This window comes from Colletotrichum fructicola (assembly GCF_000319635.2).
Source record: "Colletotrichum fructicola Nara gc5 chromosome Unknown KSG_Nara_v1_contig05, whole genome shotgun sequence".
NCBI lineage: Eukaryota > Fungi > Ascomycota > Sordariomycetes > Glomerellales > Glomerellaceae > Colletotrichum > Colletotrichum fructicola.
In genome coordinates, this window is record NW_027094055.1 from 3,874,450 (window position 1) to 3,890,965 (window position 16,516).

Below are 16,516 nucleotides of genomic sequence, written 5' to 3' on the forward strand. Positions count from 1 at the left end.
CATCCAATTAAAACACTGAATACGTGCCTTCGGGTTCCGCTATTCCATGGGTGTTCCACTCCAGGCTTCAACGGTCATCATCGTCATGTTCCGTTGACACATGCATCGTTCACATCCAACATCTCAAAAACTCACATCACCTGGACTTTTCAACTGCTTGCGCGACTCTGATACATGTCTATCGAGCCATAGACGACGTTTTTCTTGTAGAATTTGCTCCACAACGCCCAAGAAGTCGGCAGTTCGCACCATATCATGACTCATCCACATCGTCACAACGACGCGAACCCGGCCGATCTGCATCCTACCTCTCCGGTGAAATCCAACCCTTTTCACCACCAGAAAACGAGAAATTAAACTTAAGAACCACTTTGAAGATCCGTTCATCCGAAACCATAAATGAAACAATTGCTGCTGAGTCGGTGAAGGCGTTACAAGGCCTCCCAGAAGCACGAAAAAGGACATCTCCCCCTTACCTTTGGTATTTACATCAGCAAAAATGCATGGTATCCAGCTTCAGCCAGATCACCAAGATGGCCGGGTTTCAGATGGCAGGCCGTCGCATGTCGCAACTTCAGATATCGACGAAAGCTTTGTCAAGGCAGCCGAAGACATTCTCAACCGCAGCGCACTGCTCTGCGCAGAGCTCGACCTGCTCCGATCCGCCGTCGAGAAAGAAGCTGAAAAGGTTAATAACCACTGGCATGCATACATCCCCGGCTTCAGCACGTTCTGGCAGTCAAACTCGAACCAGAAAACCCGAGCAGAAGCGCTTCTGCAACGCACGAAGGAGCCACTGAAAGACCCCGAGGCCGAGGGGGCTCTTCATCGCGACTTTAGGCTTCTCGAAGGCGAGCTTTCATCCTATGAGAACCATTGGGCGGCCATCAAGAAGTGCCGCTCAGTGACGTGGTTCCGTTACGCCGTGCCGTACAGTAAGACCGACGCCTCTGGCCAGAGCTCAGTCTTCGTGAGTGCCATAGTAGACAATGGCCATGAGTGGCTGAGGGTTCTCAGTTCCACGGAAAGGGGGCTGCTGGTCCAGATGGCCGAGGCAGATTTTCCCTGGGACGAGCCAGACGACGAGGATGACGACCCCGACTTGCAAGAAGTCATTGACGACGACGAAACACAGATCGAAATCCTCAAGTCTGTGAAGTCACTTTTAGTTGCAGCCCGAGAGATTCACGGAGGCTACAGTCATCGCATCCGGATGGTCCTACCAAACATCTATAGTGGTCGCCAGCCGGCTATCGACAGGTTTCTCCGAGGGGTGCAGAGTTTAGGAGGCGACCAGATTTCTCTAGTTATCGAGTGTGCCGAGACAACACATCACGCTCCTCCGCCCCTGGAGACTGCTATAACGAACCTGCTGGATCTTGGGAGCTCGATCAACCCGCCGCCATTGACACCAACTCTCAACATAGACACCTCCATTTTCGTTGCTTTAACCACCGACATCTGCCATAATCACGGCTCCCAGAGGAAATGGCGTCCCAAGATCCTCGAAGATGTCACTGACGAGGCCGAGCATGGACCAAGACTTGGAAACTCCCTCTACCCCATCTTGCGAGGTCACACCCTCGTCTGCACCCGCGAAGCTGCAGAGACATGTCTGCGCATGGTCTATGACGCTTCCACCGAAGACGAAGTTGCCAGGTTAGAAATCCTTCTGGGCCAGGAAACCCTACGGGGGAAGCAGGATGACAAAATGTCATTCCTCGCACGCGTCCTCAAGCAAGACGGCTGGCCATTGTCTGAAAAGGATAGCCCAACCACAGAGGAGCGTCGAAAGAAGCTCATCGCCCGGCTGGAGAAATACTCTTGCCATCCCGTACCAGCCGATCTCCAACTGCCAATCCGCATCGTCGAGGACTTCCGAAGACCACATGTCCATGACGAAGTTGCCAAAGGCACGTTGCCAAAAGTGGCACTCGCAGTAGAACCGACCTTGAACGAGACGAACTGCTCGTCCTTCATGTTCGGCTGGAAGACAGGCTACACCACCATCACCTGCAACCGCCACGCAGTGCGCCGTCTGGGAAACCTCGTCAAGAAGCTGCGGTGGTCGAGGGACGCGGTAACGGCGCCTATTCTGGCGTTGGATTGGGCCAGAGGACTAGCCAAGATCCCGTTCTCGGGGGAGGTCCTAGTTGACGGGCCGGCTAAACCCGCGTCAGCACACTAATAATCGGGCGTTCTGTTGACGCCATTGAAACAATGTCGGCAGGGGGATGTTGGGAGGGAACTATTGGGGGGTTCGGATTTCTAAGCTAGGAGGGGACAGGGCTAAAAGGATCGCGCAGCCCACTCTGGAAGGATTCCAATCTGAGTTATTTGTAAGCTGACTGCTGCGGGAAGATGGTGTCAGCTACGCATACAGACAGGCGCGCCTGCTAGAGTATAAAAGAGGTACCTACACATTAGAGGAACAGGCTCATTCACTTTCTTGCCAGATATCGTGTCTGATTTCGCTTCATCACCTGAACCTGCTTCATCAACATGAGTGCTGTTCCATCGACGCTGCCAAACACGCGAGATGAAGTTGAGGCGTGGCTCTTGAACGTCTGTCAAATCGCATGGGCCTGTACGGATTGGCAGTGATCGAGAAGCTAACTATATTGCGCAGAACTTCGTGGCGTTCGACTCCCTGGACATCACGGAACACCCCAAGATCTTCGCGAAGGACGCACAGCTACAGTTCGCCAACAGCCCCGTTCTCCACGGAATCGAAGAGATCCAGCACAGCTTTGTGCCCGCCTTCAGTGCTCTCTCGTACATGAAGCATGTGCCTGTCGCCTTTGGTAGGTTGTCTCTGCCCCCTTCACGTATCCTCAAGAGATGAATCTCACGCCTAAATGCAGATAAGGTAGACGACAAGGTCTGGTTCACCGTTGAAATATCGTACAGAGCCAGGGGTGACCCCGAGAACCAAACAATCACGATCCCGGCATCTGCGCTCGCTCACCTGGTCACGGAAGGCGAGGAGGCTGGAAAGTTGGCTCGGTTTCAGGTTTTCCTAGACAACAGGCCGGTTTTAGAGAGGATTGAGTATGTTTCGAGACTAGATGACAAGGAAGGAGACAAAACCTAAACCGGTAGGAGGGCTTTTGCAGAGCTGTCAAGCATCATGAGGTCACAGCTGTCCTTTTCTCGAGCGAAGTATTGGATTACCCAGACAGGCTATATACCAGACACTCCAACTCTTCTGTCACCTGGCGACGATCGTAGCTAATCGGTCTCCTCTCCGGTACCACATCGTAATTTCCCCAGCCTGCCTGCTCTTGAATATATTCTATGCGAGGATCCCATCCAACGCTCAAGCTTCCGCCTTCGTCTTCGTCCCATTGGGTCATGGGCCGGTCTATAATGAGCATGACCCGGTGCCACTGGGGAACAAACTTGCGTGGCGGCATCCGAAACTCCCCGTCACTATCAATCTTCCGCCAGACAATCTCGACCTTAGAGTGAGCATGGCACTTGGCTACTCGGTCCTCATCGGGTGCCTCAAGAGGAAGTGGCATGCCCCAAACATCGATACGGGTATCCTCGTCCAAGTTGCACATGTCCAGTTTGCCGTACAATGTCTCGGCCAAGGCTTTGAGGTGGACCGGGTCATCGGAACCTGGCGTCGTGTCGTAGATCTGGAGGGCGCGCTTGGGACGTTGGGAGGCGGGAGGCGTTACGGGAGGCCATTCCTCAGGGAGGTGGAGCGAATCGTGATATCTCCATATGCTGAAGCAGGGTGTGCCGTCATGGCTTGGTGCCTCTTCGATTGCGAGATGAACACGAACCTTGGTTGGGGCCTTGCCACCGGTTGATGGTCTTCGTGGACGCACTTCGGACATTTGGTGCAGGGTTTCGACTAGGCGGCTGAAGGTTTGGTATGAGAAGACAGGTAACAATGCTGACTCATGTCGTGAATTATGGTCTATGATTTATATTTAAGAGCCAACCAACAGCGTGGGTCCACGTCGCTAGGCAGCAACCTGGGTCCGCGCCGCCAAGACACATGTAAACGCTTGTTGTTGGTTCAATAGAGGGATACAGAACACGTCCAGTTGTGACCAACGACAGCCTTTCTCCCGTGATGGGGAACAGTTTGAAAGAGGGCCTCCGACTGACAAACTCCATTTCTGAATCTACTTGGCCATTTTCTCCAACTCCCTACGCAAGATCTTTCCTACAGGGGCTCGGGGGATGGCCTTGACGAACTGCACACCTCCAGCTAGACCCTTGCCGGTCTTCTGGTGGACAAACTCGATCAGTTGCTGCTCAATGATGTCGGTCGTTGCTCCCTGGCTGGTCGCCTGTGGGGATAAGACAACGAAAGCTCTGGGTACGCTCCCCTGATCGCCACGAGGCACACCGATCACTGCAACATCAGATACGGCGGCGTGCTCCCGTAGAACTGTCTCCAATTCTGAGGGAAACACGCGGGAGGCTCCATTGTTGATGGCATCCTAGACAAGGAGTACGGTAAGCAAACATCCTGACATCTTCAGAGACTAAGTGGATGTCTTCGGATGCATCCGATTCCCATGTCGTTTCAGGTGGAAGGATCGGGATGCAAGTGATCAAAGACACGCCGGAGAATATTACAAACTCACCTGCATGCGGTCCACATAATAAAGGAGCCCATCTTGAACCCTCACGGAGTCACCCGTCCGGAGCCACCCGTCCTCTGTGAACGCCGCCTTGTCGGCCATCGGGTTCTTGTAGTATCCGAGCATCATCGTGGGGCACTTCAGGAGAGCCTCTCCCACTGGCTGCGTGTCCCTGCCGTCTTCATCGACAATCCTCATCGTCACACCCGGGAGGAGCGCCCCCACGCTCCCCAGCGTGTCCCAGCCAGCCCTATCAGGCGGCATGTGCGTCACCGCGCCTGTCGTCTCCGTCGCGCCCCAGGTTTGGCTGATCAAGACCGGCTTGCCCTGCTCTGCGTCTCCCAGGACCTGGTCGGCTCGGGCCGCGAGGAGAGATTGAGGTATCAGGGCCGCGCCACCGCTGTATGCCACGCGAAGAGATCGGAACGCCCCGTCAACCAGGGCTGGCCGATATTGATGAAGCTTGGCGATGCCATCGTAGATGGGTGGGGCTGTGAAGAAGGTGGTAATCTTGAGGTTTTTGTTGTAACCCAAGAACTTCATTATGTCGAATGGTCCGTTCGGAACCCAGTAGACTATGCCGCCGTCGAGAAAGGGGTTGACGAAGTAGCCTTGGATGCCGGAAATGTGTGCAGGTGGGAGGTGTGCGAGGGTTCTGTACCCGTCGGATAGAGGTTGCTCGCCAATGAGTTTGCCGGACTCAGCCCATCCATTCCAGATACGCCGGTTGATGGTCGAAGGAAGGACTGCTTCTGCAACCATGTTCTCGTGCGATATAAGGACGCCCTTCGGGACACCAGTGGTGCCTGACGAGTAAATCAGGCAAACAGGGGTCTTCCGTAGTTCTTCTGGATCTGTCACCGTCTTCCAGTCCAACAGATTCTTTGGTCCTGTGGCTGCAAAGTTGCATTGGATATTGCCATCAGCACTCTTCAACTGGATTTCGGGGTAGGATTCCAAGATGAGGATGTTGGAAGGTTTCATGCCACTCTTCAGGGCTAACTCCTTCGTGTCGGCGCTGCATAGCAGAACCTTGGTATCTGGGTCGGCAAGAACGTTCTTGAAGCTGTCGATATTTGAAGTAATTGCTGAGCTCACGGCTGAGTAGACACCGCCAGCAGCGACAACGCCGAAGAAAAAGCACGCTAAACGTGACTGACCGCTGCAAATGGATGCAACGATATCTTTTCCCGGGCCATACTTGCCTATGCCATACTCGACGCGAAGGAAATGTGCGATTTGCTTGGTAAGAAGCCTTGCTTCGGATTTGTTGATAGACTTGACTGGCTCTTCAGCCTCGGCGTGGAGTGGCGTATCTTCTTTTGCAAGGCAGTGTTCGGAGTCTGTCGTGACATTGAAGGTGAGCACTCACGAGTCCTGCGCCTGAGGTTGTGGGTGAACTTACCGAAGAGGACGGTGAGGAGGTCCAGACTCGGAACTGCCCCGGTCTCCAGGTTGCCGTAGATCATTCTGACTCTTCTCTGACTTGACTGTCTGCCGACACGTTAAAGTTCGAAAGTCAGACGACATGCTCCAGAATGAGGCGAGTTCCTTGGTCTTGATGTAGTATTCCGATGCTCCCCCAGCGAGACCCCCGGACTTTCGGAGACACCCCGGACTTGTCCAAATGACTTTGTTCCTGCATCGCGCTTGCAAGGGTCGTTGGCAGATCTTCATTCAACGGTTTTCTTGGCCGAGTTAGGTTAGACTTTATTGACCGCTCCCTAAACGTAGTGGACCCGCTCGTGTTTACTTCGCAGTAGAGAATCGTGATGTCGCCAGAATATCCCATAAAGGAAGTGATCTGGATTTCGATTTACGGCTCGCAATCACGAAAATGTGATCATGGCAATCTGAGTCAGATGGATCACAATCTGAGTGGGTATCGTGAATCCCATTTTTGACGCTGACGCAACACCGATTTCCATGTTATCGTAATTGGCCGTGTGCTTGATTTTTCAATTTCAATTCTCATCATGAACTTTGCCGTAGCGTATGCTTATTTTCAATGATTATGAAGGTCTGCCTAAAGAGATTGGTAATTTGATCAAAGGTTCATTTCGGACACATCTCAGAGACCACGAAATCATTGGGTTGAATTGAAAAAATATGTTTACTTGATGTTAAGACAACTAGGTCAAATCTGGCAACGGGACCTGGATTGAGACTAGCCCTTGATGGCAATCCCATGTTAAAAGACAAATTACGCAGAGTTGGCCTCGGCGATGATCACATCGGCGGCCTTCTCACTGGCCATGTAGATGCTGAGAACAATGTAGTGGCCAGGGATCTTGGGGAAGATGGAGGCGTCCACAACTCTCAGGCCATCAACGCCGCGGACCTTGAAGTTGGAGTCAAGAACAGCGTGCGGGTCATCGTCAGAGCCAATGGGGGCAGTGCAGGAGGCGTGGTGGCCCCAAGCCTCATCCTGGGCGAACTTCTTGAGGTCAGCCTCGGAAGAGACGTTCTTGGGAGGCCAGATGCGCTCGAAAGAGCCGTCGAGAGGGATGAGGTTCTCGAAAGCCTCAATGCCGTACTTCATGCCCTCGTAGACAGCCTGGAGATCCTCCTCACCGCCAACGCCCTCGAAGAAGCTGCGAAAGGTGATGTTGGGAGTGTCACGGGGGTTGATACTGGTCAGGTTGACGGTGCCGGCGTTGTTGCGGCTGTGGGCCTTGAGAGTGAGCCAGGTCCAGACGCTGAGATCGGCGAGAGCGTGCTCGGCGTAGTTGGGGAAGTAGCCGTTGAAGTAAGCAGGGACACCGCCGAGGAACAGGTCAGGGTCAGCATCGGCAACAGAAGAGTGCTTGAAGTAGCCGAAAGCAATGCCGTTGGTGGTGTAGCCGCCCTTGAGACCGCCAACGCCGTTCTGCCAGTTGGTGAAGCAGGGGTCCTCGCCGTTATGGGTGCCGTTCATGTCCAGGAAAGTGCAGTCCTTGAGGAGGGCAAAGTCGGTGGGAGCCTTGCCAACGATGCCGACCTCGTAACGGTCCTGCATGTTGCCGCCGACACCAGGGAGATCCTTGACGACAGGGATGTCAAAAGACTTGAGCTCGGAAGCAGGGCCGATACCGCTGAGCTTGAGGAGCTGGGGGGTGTTGAAGACACCGGCAGAAACAATGACCTCCTTGCTGGCGAAGACGCGGCCAGGGACACCGCCGTCCTCCTTGGTAGCGCGGGGATCAGCGCGGTACAGGCTCTTTCCGTAGAGGTACTCGACGCCGGTGGCCTTGGGCTTGTCGCCATACTCATCGAAGTTGATCTTGGTGACCAGGGTGTTCAGGGCCAGGTCCAGCTTGTACTTCTTGGAGCCGTCTGCGTTCTTCGCGGTGTAAACGTCGTAGATGAAGTCGCGAGGGGACGAGCGGGTGAAGGAAGGGTCCTTCATGGCGAGGGGAATCTGGTAGATATCGTCGTTCTTGTCACGGCTGGGGGCATCGTTGTTGACATCGACGACCAGAATCTCAAGAAGACCGGTGACAGTAGTAATGATCTTGCCCAAGATGTTCTTGCCCATGGTGGTGGCAGCGGCAAGGACAAGAGACAGAACCTTGGGGTCCTCGACAATGAGAATCGCAGGGGTTGTCTGGGTCTCGAGCCATCCATCGTAACCGTGAACAGAGGAGTCGAGGCCTACAGCGGGAACATGTCAGTCTCATGGATTTGTCAACTGAGGGCTTTAGACTTACCACCAGGCAGGTAGTGGCACTTCTCGAGCTTCTTGTAGTACTCGCGCATCTTGTCCGCCTGCTTCTAAGTTAGCACTAGAATTTCCTGCCATGTTTGGAGAGTTACTAACCTCCCAGGTGTCGTCCCCAGTGATGGTGGCAATGTTGTTCCAGTCACTGTCCTGCGGCAGAATGGTCACAAGGGCATTGTGCTAGAGTTTCGTTAGCAATCAGTGAGATCGTACGAAAGACAGATGTCAATGATTTCACGAACCTGGGCGCAGCCACCAAGGGAGCCGACACGAGGATACAGGATACCGAGAGGCTCGGAGCCAGCAGGCGGGTTAGTGCCGACGTAGATCTCGCCATCGGTCTTTCTCCAGGAGAACTTGGTGTCCTTTTGAGCCTGGACAGGATCTTCGTAGTGGTTGACGAAGAAATCCCACTGGATGGGCTCATGCTGAGATGCCAAAACGTGCAAAGCGGGCACTTGAACGGCGGCATCCTCTCCTCTATCCTCTCCAGCATCCATCAGCAGAACGCTGAAGCCGGCCAAGGCCAAGCGAGCAGCAAGAGGAGCACCTCCAGGACCAGAGCCGACGACGACATAGTCGTAGGTGGAGTTGGCTACCGGGCCCTTGGCAGCGATGGTAGGGCCGAGGGGCTCATCAAAACTGCGATATCATGTAAGTCAAGTGATGCGCAACATAACTATGATGACGAAAGGTGTTGGGCACAATCAATGCTATGCCGATGAGGATTCACCCCACAACCAGAATAAAGCAGTCGGTGACAGCAGAGCGAAGATAGAGGAAAAGAGGAAACATGAGGAAACAAGATGAGGGCGACACTGATAGCGGAGACCAAAGATAACAGGGTAGTTCGATGGAGGCGCCGACTGGAGCATCCGCAGTAGTGCCGACAACTTTGAAGATCCGTGGACAAAGCAGCCACGTTGGTGATGACAAAGACACCCACCAACATCGTGGAAGAGCATTATCCTGACGACGATAGGAAAAGTCAAGACTTACGCAGCATTGACTGCCGCAATGAGCGCCACAGCGGGCGCGAGGAACTTCATGGCGACAGGGAGCAGGTTTCAAAACGAACGCAAATTATTATAAATGAATGACTAGCCGGTGCAATAGCCGGTGGAATATGTTGGATAAAAAGAGTGACAGACGCCCAAAGGCTGTAAGTTGGTGAGAACGAGTAAGTCTCAAGAGCCAAGGCTGCAGTATCATCGGGATTGGATCTTAAGTATGGTTGGTGGTTTCCCAAGTTCCGGGCTGCATTCTCGACGACTTCCCCGCTGATCGGCATTGGTGATGTGATAAGTGACTTACGAAAAGCAGCAAATTAATTGACAACCCATCCAGCAGGAGTTCATTTCTAGAATATGACAATCATCCCCTCGCGCAATTTTCATTGGCGGGTGCCATTGTCGTTACAACGCTCTTTGGCCCCCAGTCCAGCCCCGTCAGCACTCACGCAACCCCTTGAAACCCCCGTAAAAGAAGAGTTCTGCCCAAATCGGAAAGAAAACCAGGGGGCAGTCCGGGGTGCTTCGTTCTTCTTGTGGCCCCTGTCTTGTCAGTCGGCCAACACGGCATGGCATCCCACACTAAGGCGGGGCGTATGCGAACAACTGTGAGTTCCAAGACGTAAAGCCAAATTCAACGAATGAGCAAAGACCGAAAGAGGCTGTATGCAAGCGTTCTCGGGGTCCGTTATCACTGATCGACCCGAAATAGCTGATTCGGTGTTGCTGTTCGTCGAGTTACGTTTGTCGTTGTCGTTTTGGTCATTGACTTCGTCGTGTCTTTTTTCCCAAGTCTTCCGTCGATTCCAAGCCCCATCGTCCATCGTGGTCTTCTTCGTCATCTCTACTAGGGACCCGAGTGCGTGCTCCTCGCGTACGGGAAACGCCGTTGAAGAATGAGGAGACAACTTCTAAGCGATGCTTTCAAACACTCCCGATCGGCTACCTTAATTGCCTATTCTGACACCGCCATACGCGCCGACAACGTAGGGCTCAAGGGTCTCCATCAGCAGGGATGGTTTACCGAAACGAAGAAATGCAACGCTAGGACAGAGCACAAGGCATTCCAAGCCACATCGCAACGGCTCGACCGGGAGAAACACCCGCTGCGCAACCATTGCAAATTGAGAAACGATTGTCTTGGAATTGGCTTCATCATCCAAACGTCTGTTCAGCAACTGGCCACAGTGAGGGCCGTGGTCCGATGCCACCAACTACGGCCCGAACCAGGACCAGAACCAGAGCCACCAGTTCGCTGAAGCCGGGAAGATCCCGGTGGAGGCCGCCGAAGATCTCACTCTTTTGGCTGGCGTGGTAGCCCACAGCAAATTAAAAAGTTTACAATTTCTGATCCGCTGTCGTCCATTGTCGAGTGCAACCTCGTGAGTCGTGCTATCCATTTTAGGTTATGCCCAGCAAACTGTCCACTCAACGGTCGGGATCCAGGAAATACGGCATAAGGGGCAGTCCAAGATACGCGGTCTGCAAGCGAACAACGGATGACACGGGGCTTGAGTGCTCAAAGCTTGAGGTGCGGACTAAAAACTTCCGCCATCAAACTTCCGCTGTCAAACAATAAACTTATTGAAGTTATGGAGCTAGTAGGATGCGTGGGATGAAAGCACAGGGTTTGGCGAAATGTATCAAAGCATACGAGACGCGTTCCAGCGCGTCCCTCTGGAGTTGGCTACGTCCCGTGAGTTGTTGGTCATGCACGATAGACAAAAGGCCCGCCGAAGAATTCTCGAAAGTCTTGATGTTGGCGCAGATACGATCAGAAAACCGTTTCAACAAGCATCTCTTGCGCTATCTGCCCAAATTCTCCGTTAGCACATACCGCCTCCATGGTAACTGGCTGGCATGTCTTCCCATTCGGCCGGGTACCTGGCAGCCCAACGCGCTCCACAGGATACGGTCCTTCTTCCCAAGTGCCGGTGCAAGGGACATCCAGTTGTGCTCATCTGCTGGGCGGGGTCTGGCTGGGCCTTTGGTCTTGTCCCCATGCCAGGGCGACGATCCAGGCAGATCTTTCGTAAGTCAGAGCGGAATGACTCGCCCTCACGCGGAAGACGTTGAGCATGGCAGGGCCTGAAGGAGTAGTGCTGCGTGCTTTTGCCCCAGGAATCCGATCAAAGGAGTGTTTGCGAGGCAATTTCATGCATGGAGGAACAACAGAGTGTGACATGGGATTTAAGTGGTCAAGTAACCCTTTTCTCTGTGCTTGCCCTCTTCTATTTAACCCCGTTTAAGGCCTTTTTGCCAAGCGACCAGTGCCATTTTGGAGAGCGTCCCCGAGTTGCTGTCACCCAGAACACCGGCATCATGAAGTTCTCCATGCTTGCGGTTTTAGCCGCCTCCTTCATGGCTTCAAACACCATGGCCCAGACAGATGCAGAAGCCGCAGCTGCAGCACTGGCCATGGCAAAGAAGTTATACCCGGCATGTGCAGTAAGTAAACGATGAAGCACTGGCCCCTTTCATACGCTAGATCCCCCACTAGCGTCGACCAAAAATGGTGTCGCTGATCGTATACCAACTTTGGTAACCAGCTCGTCTGCTTGACCGAGCTTGTCCCAACATCAGGTTGTTCACTCACGGACACGACTTGCCTTTGTACGAACGAGGCTCTCAATGCCAACCTGAGTGTCTGTGTCTTGCAAGGTTGCAATTATGAGGACGCACTGAGTAAGTCCCTGCCTGTCACATCTGGGGTATCCAATCGGTTGGAAGGGTGATAACTGACTGTTCTGTCGCATTTAGAAACGAAGAATGGCTCCGCTACCATGTGCGGTCTTCCCGTGCGAGACGAGAGCCTGAAGCCGCCCCTTGTTGCAGGAGTTGGGTTTGCACTTGCGCTTGTCTTTTTCATTCTGCGTCTTTGCTCTGCCCTGCCTGGTTTTGGTAGAGAGCTTGGCTGGGATGACTGGACGATCATTGCATGTGTTATCCTTACCGTCCCGCCGACTGTTTTCGCCTTTACTTGTAAGAATTTGCTTGGGTTTTCGGGTATGAAGCAATGCTGACTGTGTTTTCCAGTGGTCGACAATGGCTTGGGCAAGGATATGTGGACTCTTCCGCTGAAGAACATTGAGAATGTTCTTGAGGTATGCTATTATACTTAGGTGTTATACTTCGTTCTCAAGAGTATATACTGATATCACATCCCGCAGTACTACTTCCTCGGCGAGTTGTTCTACTTCCTGGCGCAGGCTATGAACAAACTTTCCATTCTCTTCTTCTTGAATCGCATCTTCCAGCATAACAACCTTAGCAAGGCCATTTGGGTCACCATGGGTCTTGTTCTGGCTTATGCGGCGGCTTTCTTCTTCGCGACACTGTTCCAGTGCTGGCCTATCAACCATGCTTGGCTACAGTTGGAAGAGAAGCATCAGGGTCGGTGCAACAACATCCATCTTCAGGGTTGGTTAAGTGCTGCGTTCAACATCGTATTGGACGTCATCATCCTGGTGCTTCCTCTGCATCAACTGTATCTTCTGCAGATGCCTCTGAAGAAGAAGTTGATGGTCATGGTAGTGTTCTCTTTGGGAATCTTGTGAGTTCAACAGCTTTTGTGAGGGTGTTTTGAGCCCAGTATTGACTAACTGTTTCTTTAGTGTCACGATTGCCAGTGTCATCCGTCTTCGCACGTTGGTAGTTTTCGCCAACAGCACCAAGTAAGGACTCATGCTATGACTCTGTGAGACTCACTTGCTAACATACTACAGCATCACCTACGATTATGTTGATGCCGCTTACTGGAGTACCATTGAACTCTACGCCGGAATTATCACAGCATCCCTCCCTGCCGTCTACAAGTTTCTCTCCGGACTCACAGCTAAGAGCGCAACATTTACGACCATCAAATCAAAGCTTTCTGGCGCATCGTCAGGATCAGGGGCGACAGATTCGACAGGCAATACACTGGGTTCAAACGCTATCGCTCGCCGACTGACGCCGAAACGATCCGAAGCTGAGTTTGTACTGCTGACAGACGTGGAGAGTGGCAAAAGTCAGAGGTGGAATTAATCGTGCTGGGTTGTTGGATGCCAACCTGCTAACCACGCGGCTACGCATGCCGTACTATCTGCAAATGAAAAGAAAACACCTAATGTATATAGTAATTTCATGAAACTTCTTTTGTTAACAAGTCTGTTATATGGACAGGCAACATACATATCTTGCTGAAGTTCACGGACACAGAGAGATATTGGAGAGAGATAAGTCAAAAGGGTTGTGACTTACATGCAATACCACGAGCATATTCCTCAGGATTCACTTTGTATGGCTGCATTCAGAAATACAACTACCTGATGTTTTAGAACCAATTAAACACTTTCACGGGTTTCTTCAAGACATTGCATGAGCCACTCGATTAGCTACAGATCTGGCAGGTCCTTCCGCGCTTGGCCAATAGATAGCTACAATGTATGTGTAAGCTGCATGACACCATCTCGTAGTTTGCATCATCCCCATCATTGCACCCGATCACATCTGCTTGAAGCCATTGTCGGTGACTGCAGCCATGATATGCGCAGTACAAATCCAATTTGCCACATGGCATGATCTCCGTGGGCCCGAAAGGTGAGGCGAGCTATCATGTGTCAACTAAATCTGGGTAGGTAGTGCTAGGACAAGTCTTGTGACGCTCTCTGAATGGGAGCCGTTTTGAGAGTTAGGCGTCAAATTTTACACATTGAAGATCACCTGGACCAAATTCATGCCTGTCAGACAAGTCCGTACACTTGTATGGTTGTAGTTGGTGTGTTGTCCAAAGAACGACGCATGAAAAGCGTGCGATCTCTGCCTGGAGTGACCCGGCAAGAATTGGCTTTTCTCTTCGCTTGTGGAACAACGTTCTGAGGCGAGCGCGGTCGGATGTATCGTGGCTCAAGTGGCCTCCCGCTTCGTCATGTGTGACGCAAACATGCCGCAGTCTCGTCAACCGAGACTACATGCGAAGATGTCTCGCGCATGCCACGAACTGTACCATGGCAAGATTCATATAGATAGAAAAGGCAATGTGAGGAGATTATATTGCACATGTGTGTGTTCACACCGCTGGTTTCCCGCATGACAATCATAAGGGAAGAAATTGAAGCCGCAATTTGATGTACTACGAGAACGTGTGTTTTCTATCTCATCCGGCCGCCTGAGGCTGGCTAGGTTGGCAAACTAGTGAGGAGTCCCGATGAATACCCATGACAATGAGGTCTGGCTCTTTCCGAGGAAGCCTACCTTGATACCGTCTGGTAAGGAGGAGCAATCGGCGACGCCAACTCCATGGACGGGATATTGCTTTGACCCCCCAAATAATTATGGCCCAAAAGCCCAGGCAAAGAACGAGAAAACAGGCAAAGGCAGGCTGGAAAGAGACAATCTGAGATTGCATCACCCCAGCAGATAATGCGACAGGCGATACAAAGTGAAGCTGCATGTAGTGAGAGTTAAGAAGTGAGCATAGTGGTCTGGAACATCTCTTCTTGGATGTTAGGTATCTTACAATTGAAACGTTCTGGTACTGCAAAACTGCGGCTCTGTGGCCTGCGACAAGGATATAAAGGTCCAGCTAAGTTCATATATTTTGTGAGTTCGCATTTAAAATTGCATGCAACCGGCCCAACTTCCCGGAAGATTTGAAATGCTTACTTGACTCTTGAATCCATCTGCCCTGCTTTTGAGACCCTTGAGATCAGCAAGTATGTCTTTGAGACACTCGAATAGTGCATCGGTCTCTCGCAAAGTGATCTTGAGCTGATTTGACTCTGTTGAGTAGAAATGATAAATGTCCTTTTTAGCAAACAAGAACCACTTCTGGATAAGTTTCTGAAGAATATCGATGAGATCAATCAGTAAACTGGTAACTGATCTAACCCATTGATATATCTGCTCGATGGCTCTCGCCTGATCTTCGACTGAATCGAGTGTAGGATTCTCTCGAAACGTTGGCATTTTGGATTCTTGCAGCTTTTAAAAGCACTTTAGCTGCTGTTCTTCACACTTCATATAAGTTATAACCAAAATAAAGCCTCCTTACGTATGGATGAACACTATCCTGGAGGTAGGAAAGAATTCTCTGCCACTCGTCCTTCACCTGTTCGACTCTCGTTCTAAGGACTTTAGAATAATACTCTCTGGGGTCCCGTATTGTGATCGCGGCGCCAAGCTGGCCCATACTCAGTGGATCCCAAAGGAATCCATCTTCTTCAGATGGCTGGCGGTAAGCAGAAAGATCTTGCTCCTCATGTTTGTCAGAATTCCCTGCTCTAACGAATAGGCAAGCTGTCCAAGTCGAATTAGAAAAGCCGGAGACTATAAGGGATACCTGTGCTGGATGCAAGTATTGAACAGTATTAATAGCGTCGCTACCGGATCCTTCCTTTGTTGACAGAAAGGTCAGGTCCTTTGCCTTGGCTAAGAGCTGACCTCCTTTCCTTGCGATCTCTTTCAGTTGTGATATTGAGTGAGTTCGAAGCGCGAAAAAGGGCATGTGGAATTCTAGCGCGAACGCAAATGCTCCTGGCTGTGGAATTATAAGTCCATCACACCCATCAAATCAATGGAGTCGGGTTCCCAGAAGGTGGGGGCTTGCCTCGATGGTAACCTTGAAAGATCTCTGAGCTGAAAAGTGTTTCCACAAGAAGTCTCGGAGAATTGGAGCAAATGTTCTCGGAGCCGTCAGAATCAAAGCCGCCAATGTTTCTGCGCCGGGATTTGGGATATATCTCGTAGTCAGTCAGTTTCTGCTGCAGCAGAACATACAGTGACGGCCAACATCTTTCTGATGTCAACATCAGGGTATCCATGCTCTCCAAAACGCTGTCCGTTAATTTCCTATTAGCACAGAACGTCTTCTTGGTAGGTTTTGATTAATTCCAAAGCCCTGAAGTTGGGGTTCTTACCCTAAGTTTCAAGCTTTCGTACAATTGGAATGCGGTGACAAGGCCATTTGTGATTCGCGGTCCATGATCTTTGTTTCTTTCGTCCAGCCAAGCGACGACGACCTCCGGATAAACCCGATCACCCCTGCGCAGAGCGTTTAATGTTTCCTCGGGACACACGCCGTCCAGTACGGGCTTCTCATAACATCCTCTCTGTGAATACTCCTGGATCTCAAGGAAGACATCGAGAATATCAGATGTTCCATCGTCGTTATCGTCTACGAGCGACAGATTTTCAGTGTCCCGAGGTACAATGTTGCG

At 51.7% G+C, this 16,516-nt stretch overlaps 6 protein-coding genes across 6 annotated transcripts; 3 read left to right on the plus strand and 3 right to left on the minus strand.

Moving 5' to 3' along the window:
• Positions 1-499: 499 nt before the first annotated feature.
• Positions 500-2,188, plus strand: CGGC5_v009782 (uncharacterized protein; the record flags this gene model as incomplete). The annotated part of the gene is made up of 1 exon (XM_032021902.1): positions 500-2,188. The coding sequence occupies one exon, from the start codon at positions 500-502 to the stop codon at positions 2,186-2,188; it is 1,689 nt and encodes a 562-aa protein (XP_031881227.1).
• A 314-nt stretch (positions 2,189-2,502) lies between these two features.
• CGGC5_v009783 (uncharacterized protein) lies at positions 2,503-3,094 on the plus strand (the record flags this gene model as incomplete). The annotated part of the gene is made up of 3 exons (XM_032021903.1): positions 2,503-2,565; positions 2,630-2,804; positions 2,865-3,094. The coding sequence occupies 3 exons, from the start codon at positions 2,503-2,505 to the stop codon at positions 3,092-3,094; spliced, it is 468 nt and encodes a 155-aa protein (XP_031881228.1).
• Positions 3,095-3,170: 76 nt separating this feature from the next.
• CGGC5_v009784 (uncharacterized protein) lies at positions 3,171-3,848 on the minus strand (the record flags this gene model as incomplete). The annotated part of the gene is made up of 1 exon (XM_032021904.1): positions 3,171-3,848. The coding sequence occupies one exon, from the start codon at positions 3,846-3,848 to the stop codon at positions 3,171-3,173; it is 678 nt and encodes a 225-aa protein (XP_031881234.1).
• Positions 3,849-4,142: 294 nt separating this feature from the next.
• Positions 4,143-6,076, minus strand: CGGC5_v009785 (putative acyl-coenzyme A synthetase; the record flags this gene model as incomplete). The annotated part of the gene is made up of 3 exons (XM_032021905.1): positions 4,143-4,463; positions 4,611-5,950; positions 6,013-6,076. 3 exons carry the CDS (start codon positions 6,074-6,076, stop codon positions 4,143-4,145), a joined length of 1,725 nt encoding a protein of 574 aa, XP_031881235.1.
• A 734-nt stretch (positions 6,077-6,810) lies between these two features.
• Positions 6,811-9,356, minus strand: betA-10 (Oxygen-dependent choline dehydrogenase; the record flags this gene model as incomplete). Its single annotated transcript, XM_032021907.1, has 5 exons — positions 6,811-8,240; positions 8,297-8,354; positions 8,407-8,487; positions 8,550-8,949; positions 9,307-9,356. 5 exons carry the CDS (start codon positions 9,354-9,356, stop codon positions 6,811-6,813), a joined length of 2,019 nt encoding a protein of 672 aa, XP_031881223.1.
• Positions 9,357-12,100: 2,744 nt separating this feature from the next.
• Positions 12,101-13,343, plus strand: CGGC5_v009787 (uncharacterized protein; the record flags this gene model as incomplete). Its single annotated transcript, XM_032021908.2, has 5 exons — positions 12,101-12,299; positions 12,354-12,421; positions 12,488-12,870; positions 12,932-12,991; positions 13,043-13,343. The coding sequence occupies 5 exons, from the start codon at positions 12,101-12,103 to the stop codon at positions 13,341-13,343; spliced, it is 1,011 nt and encodes a 336-aa protein (XP_031881311.2).
• Between the last annotated feature and the right edge of the window lie 3,173 nt (positions 13,344-16,516).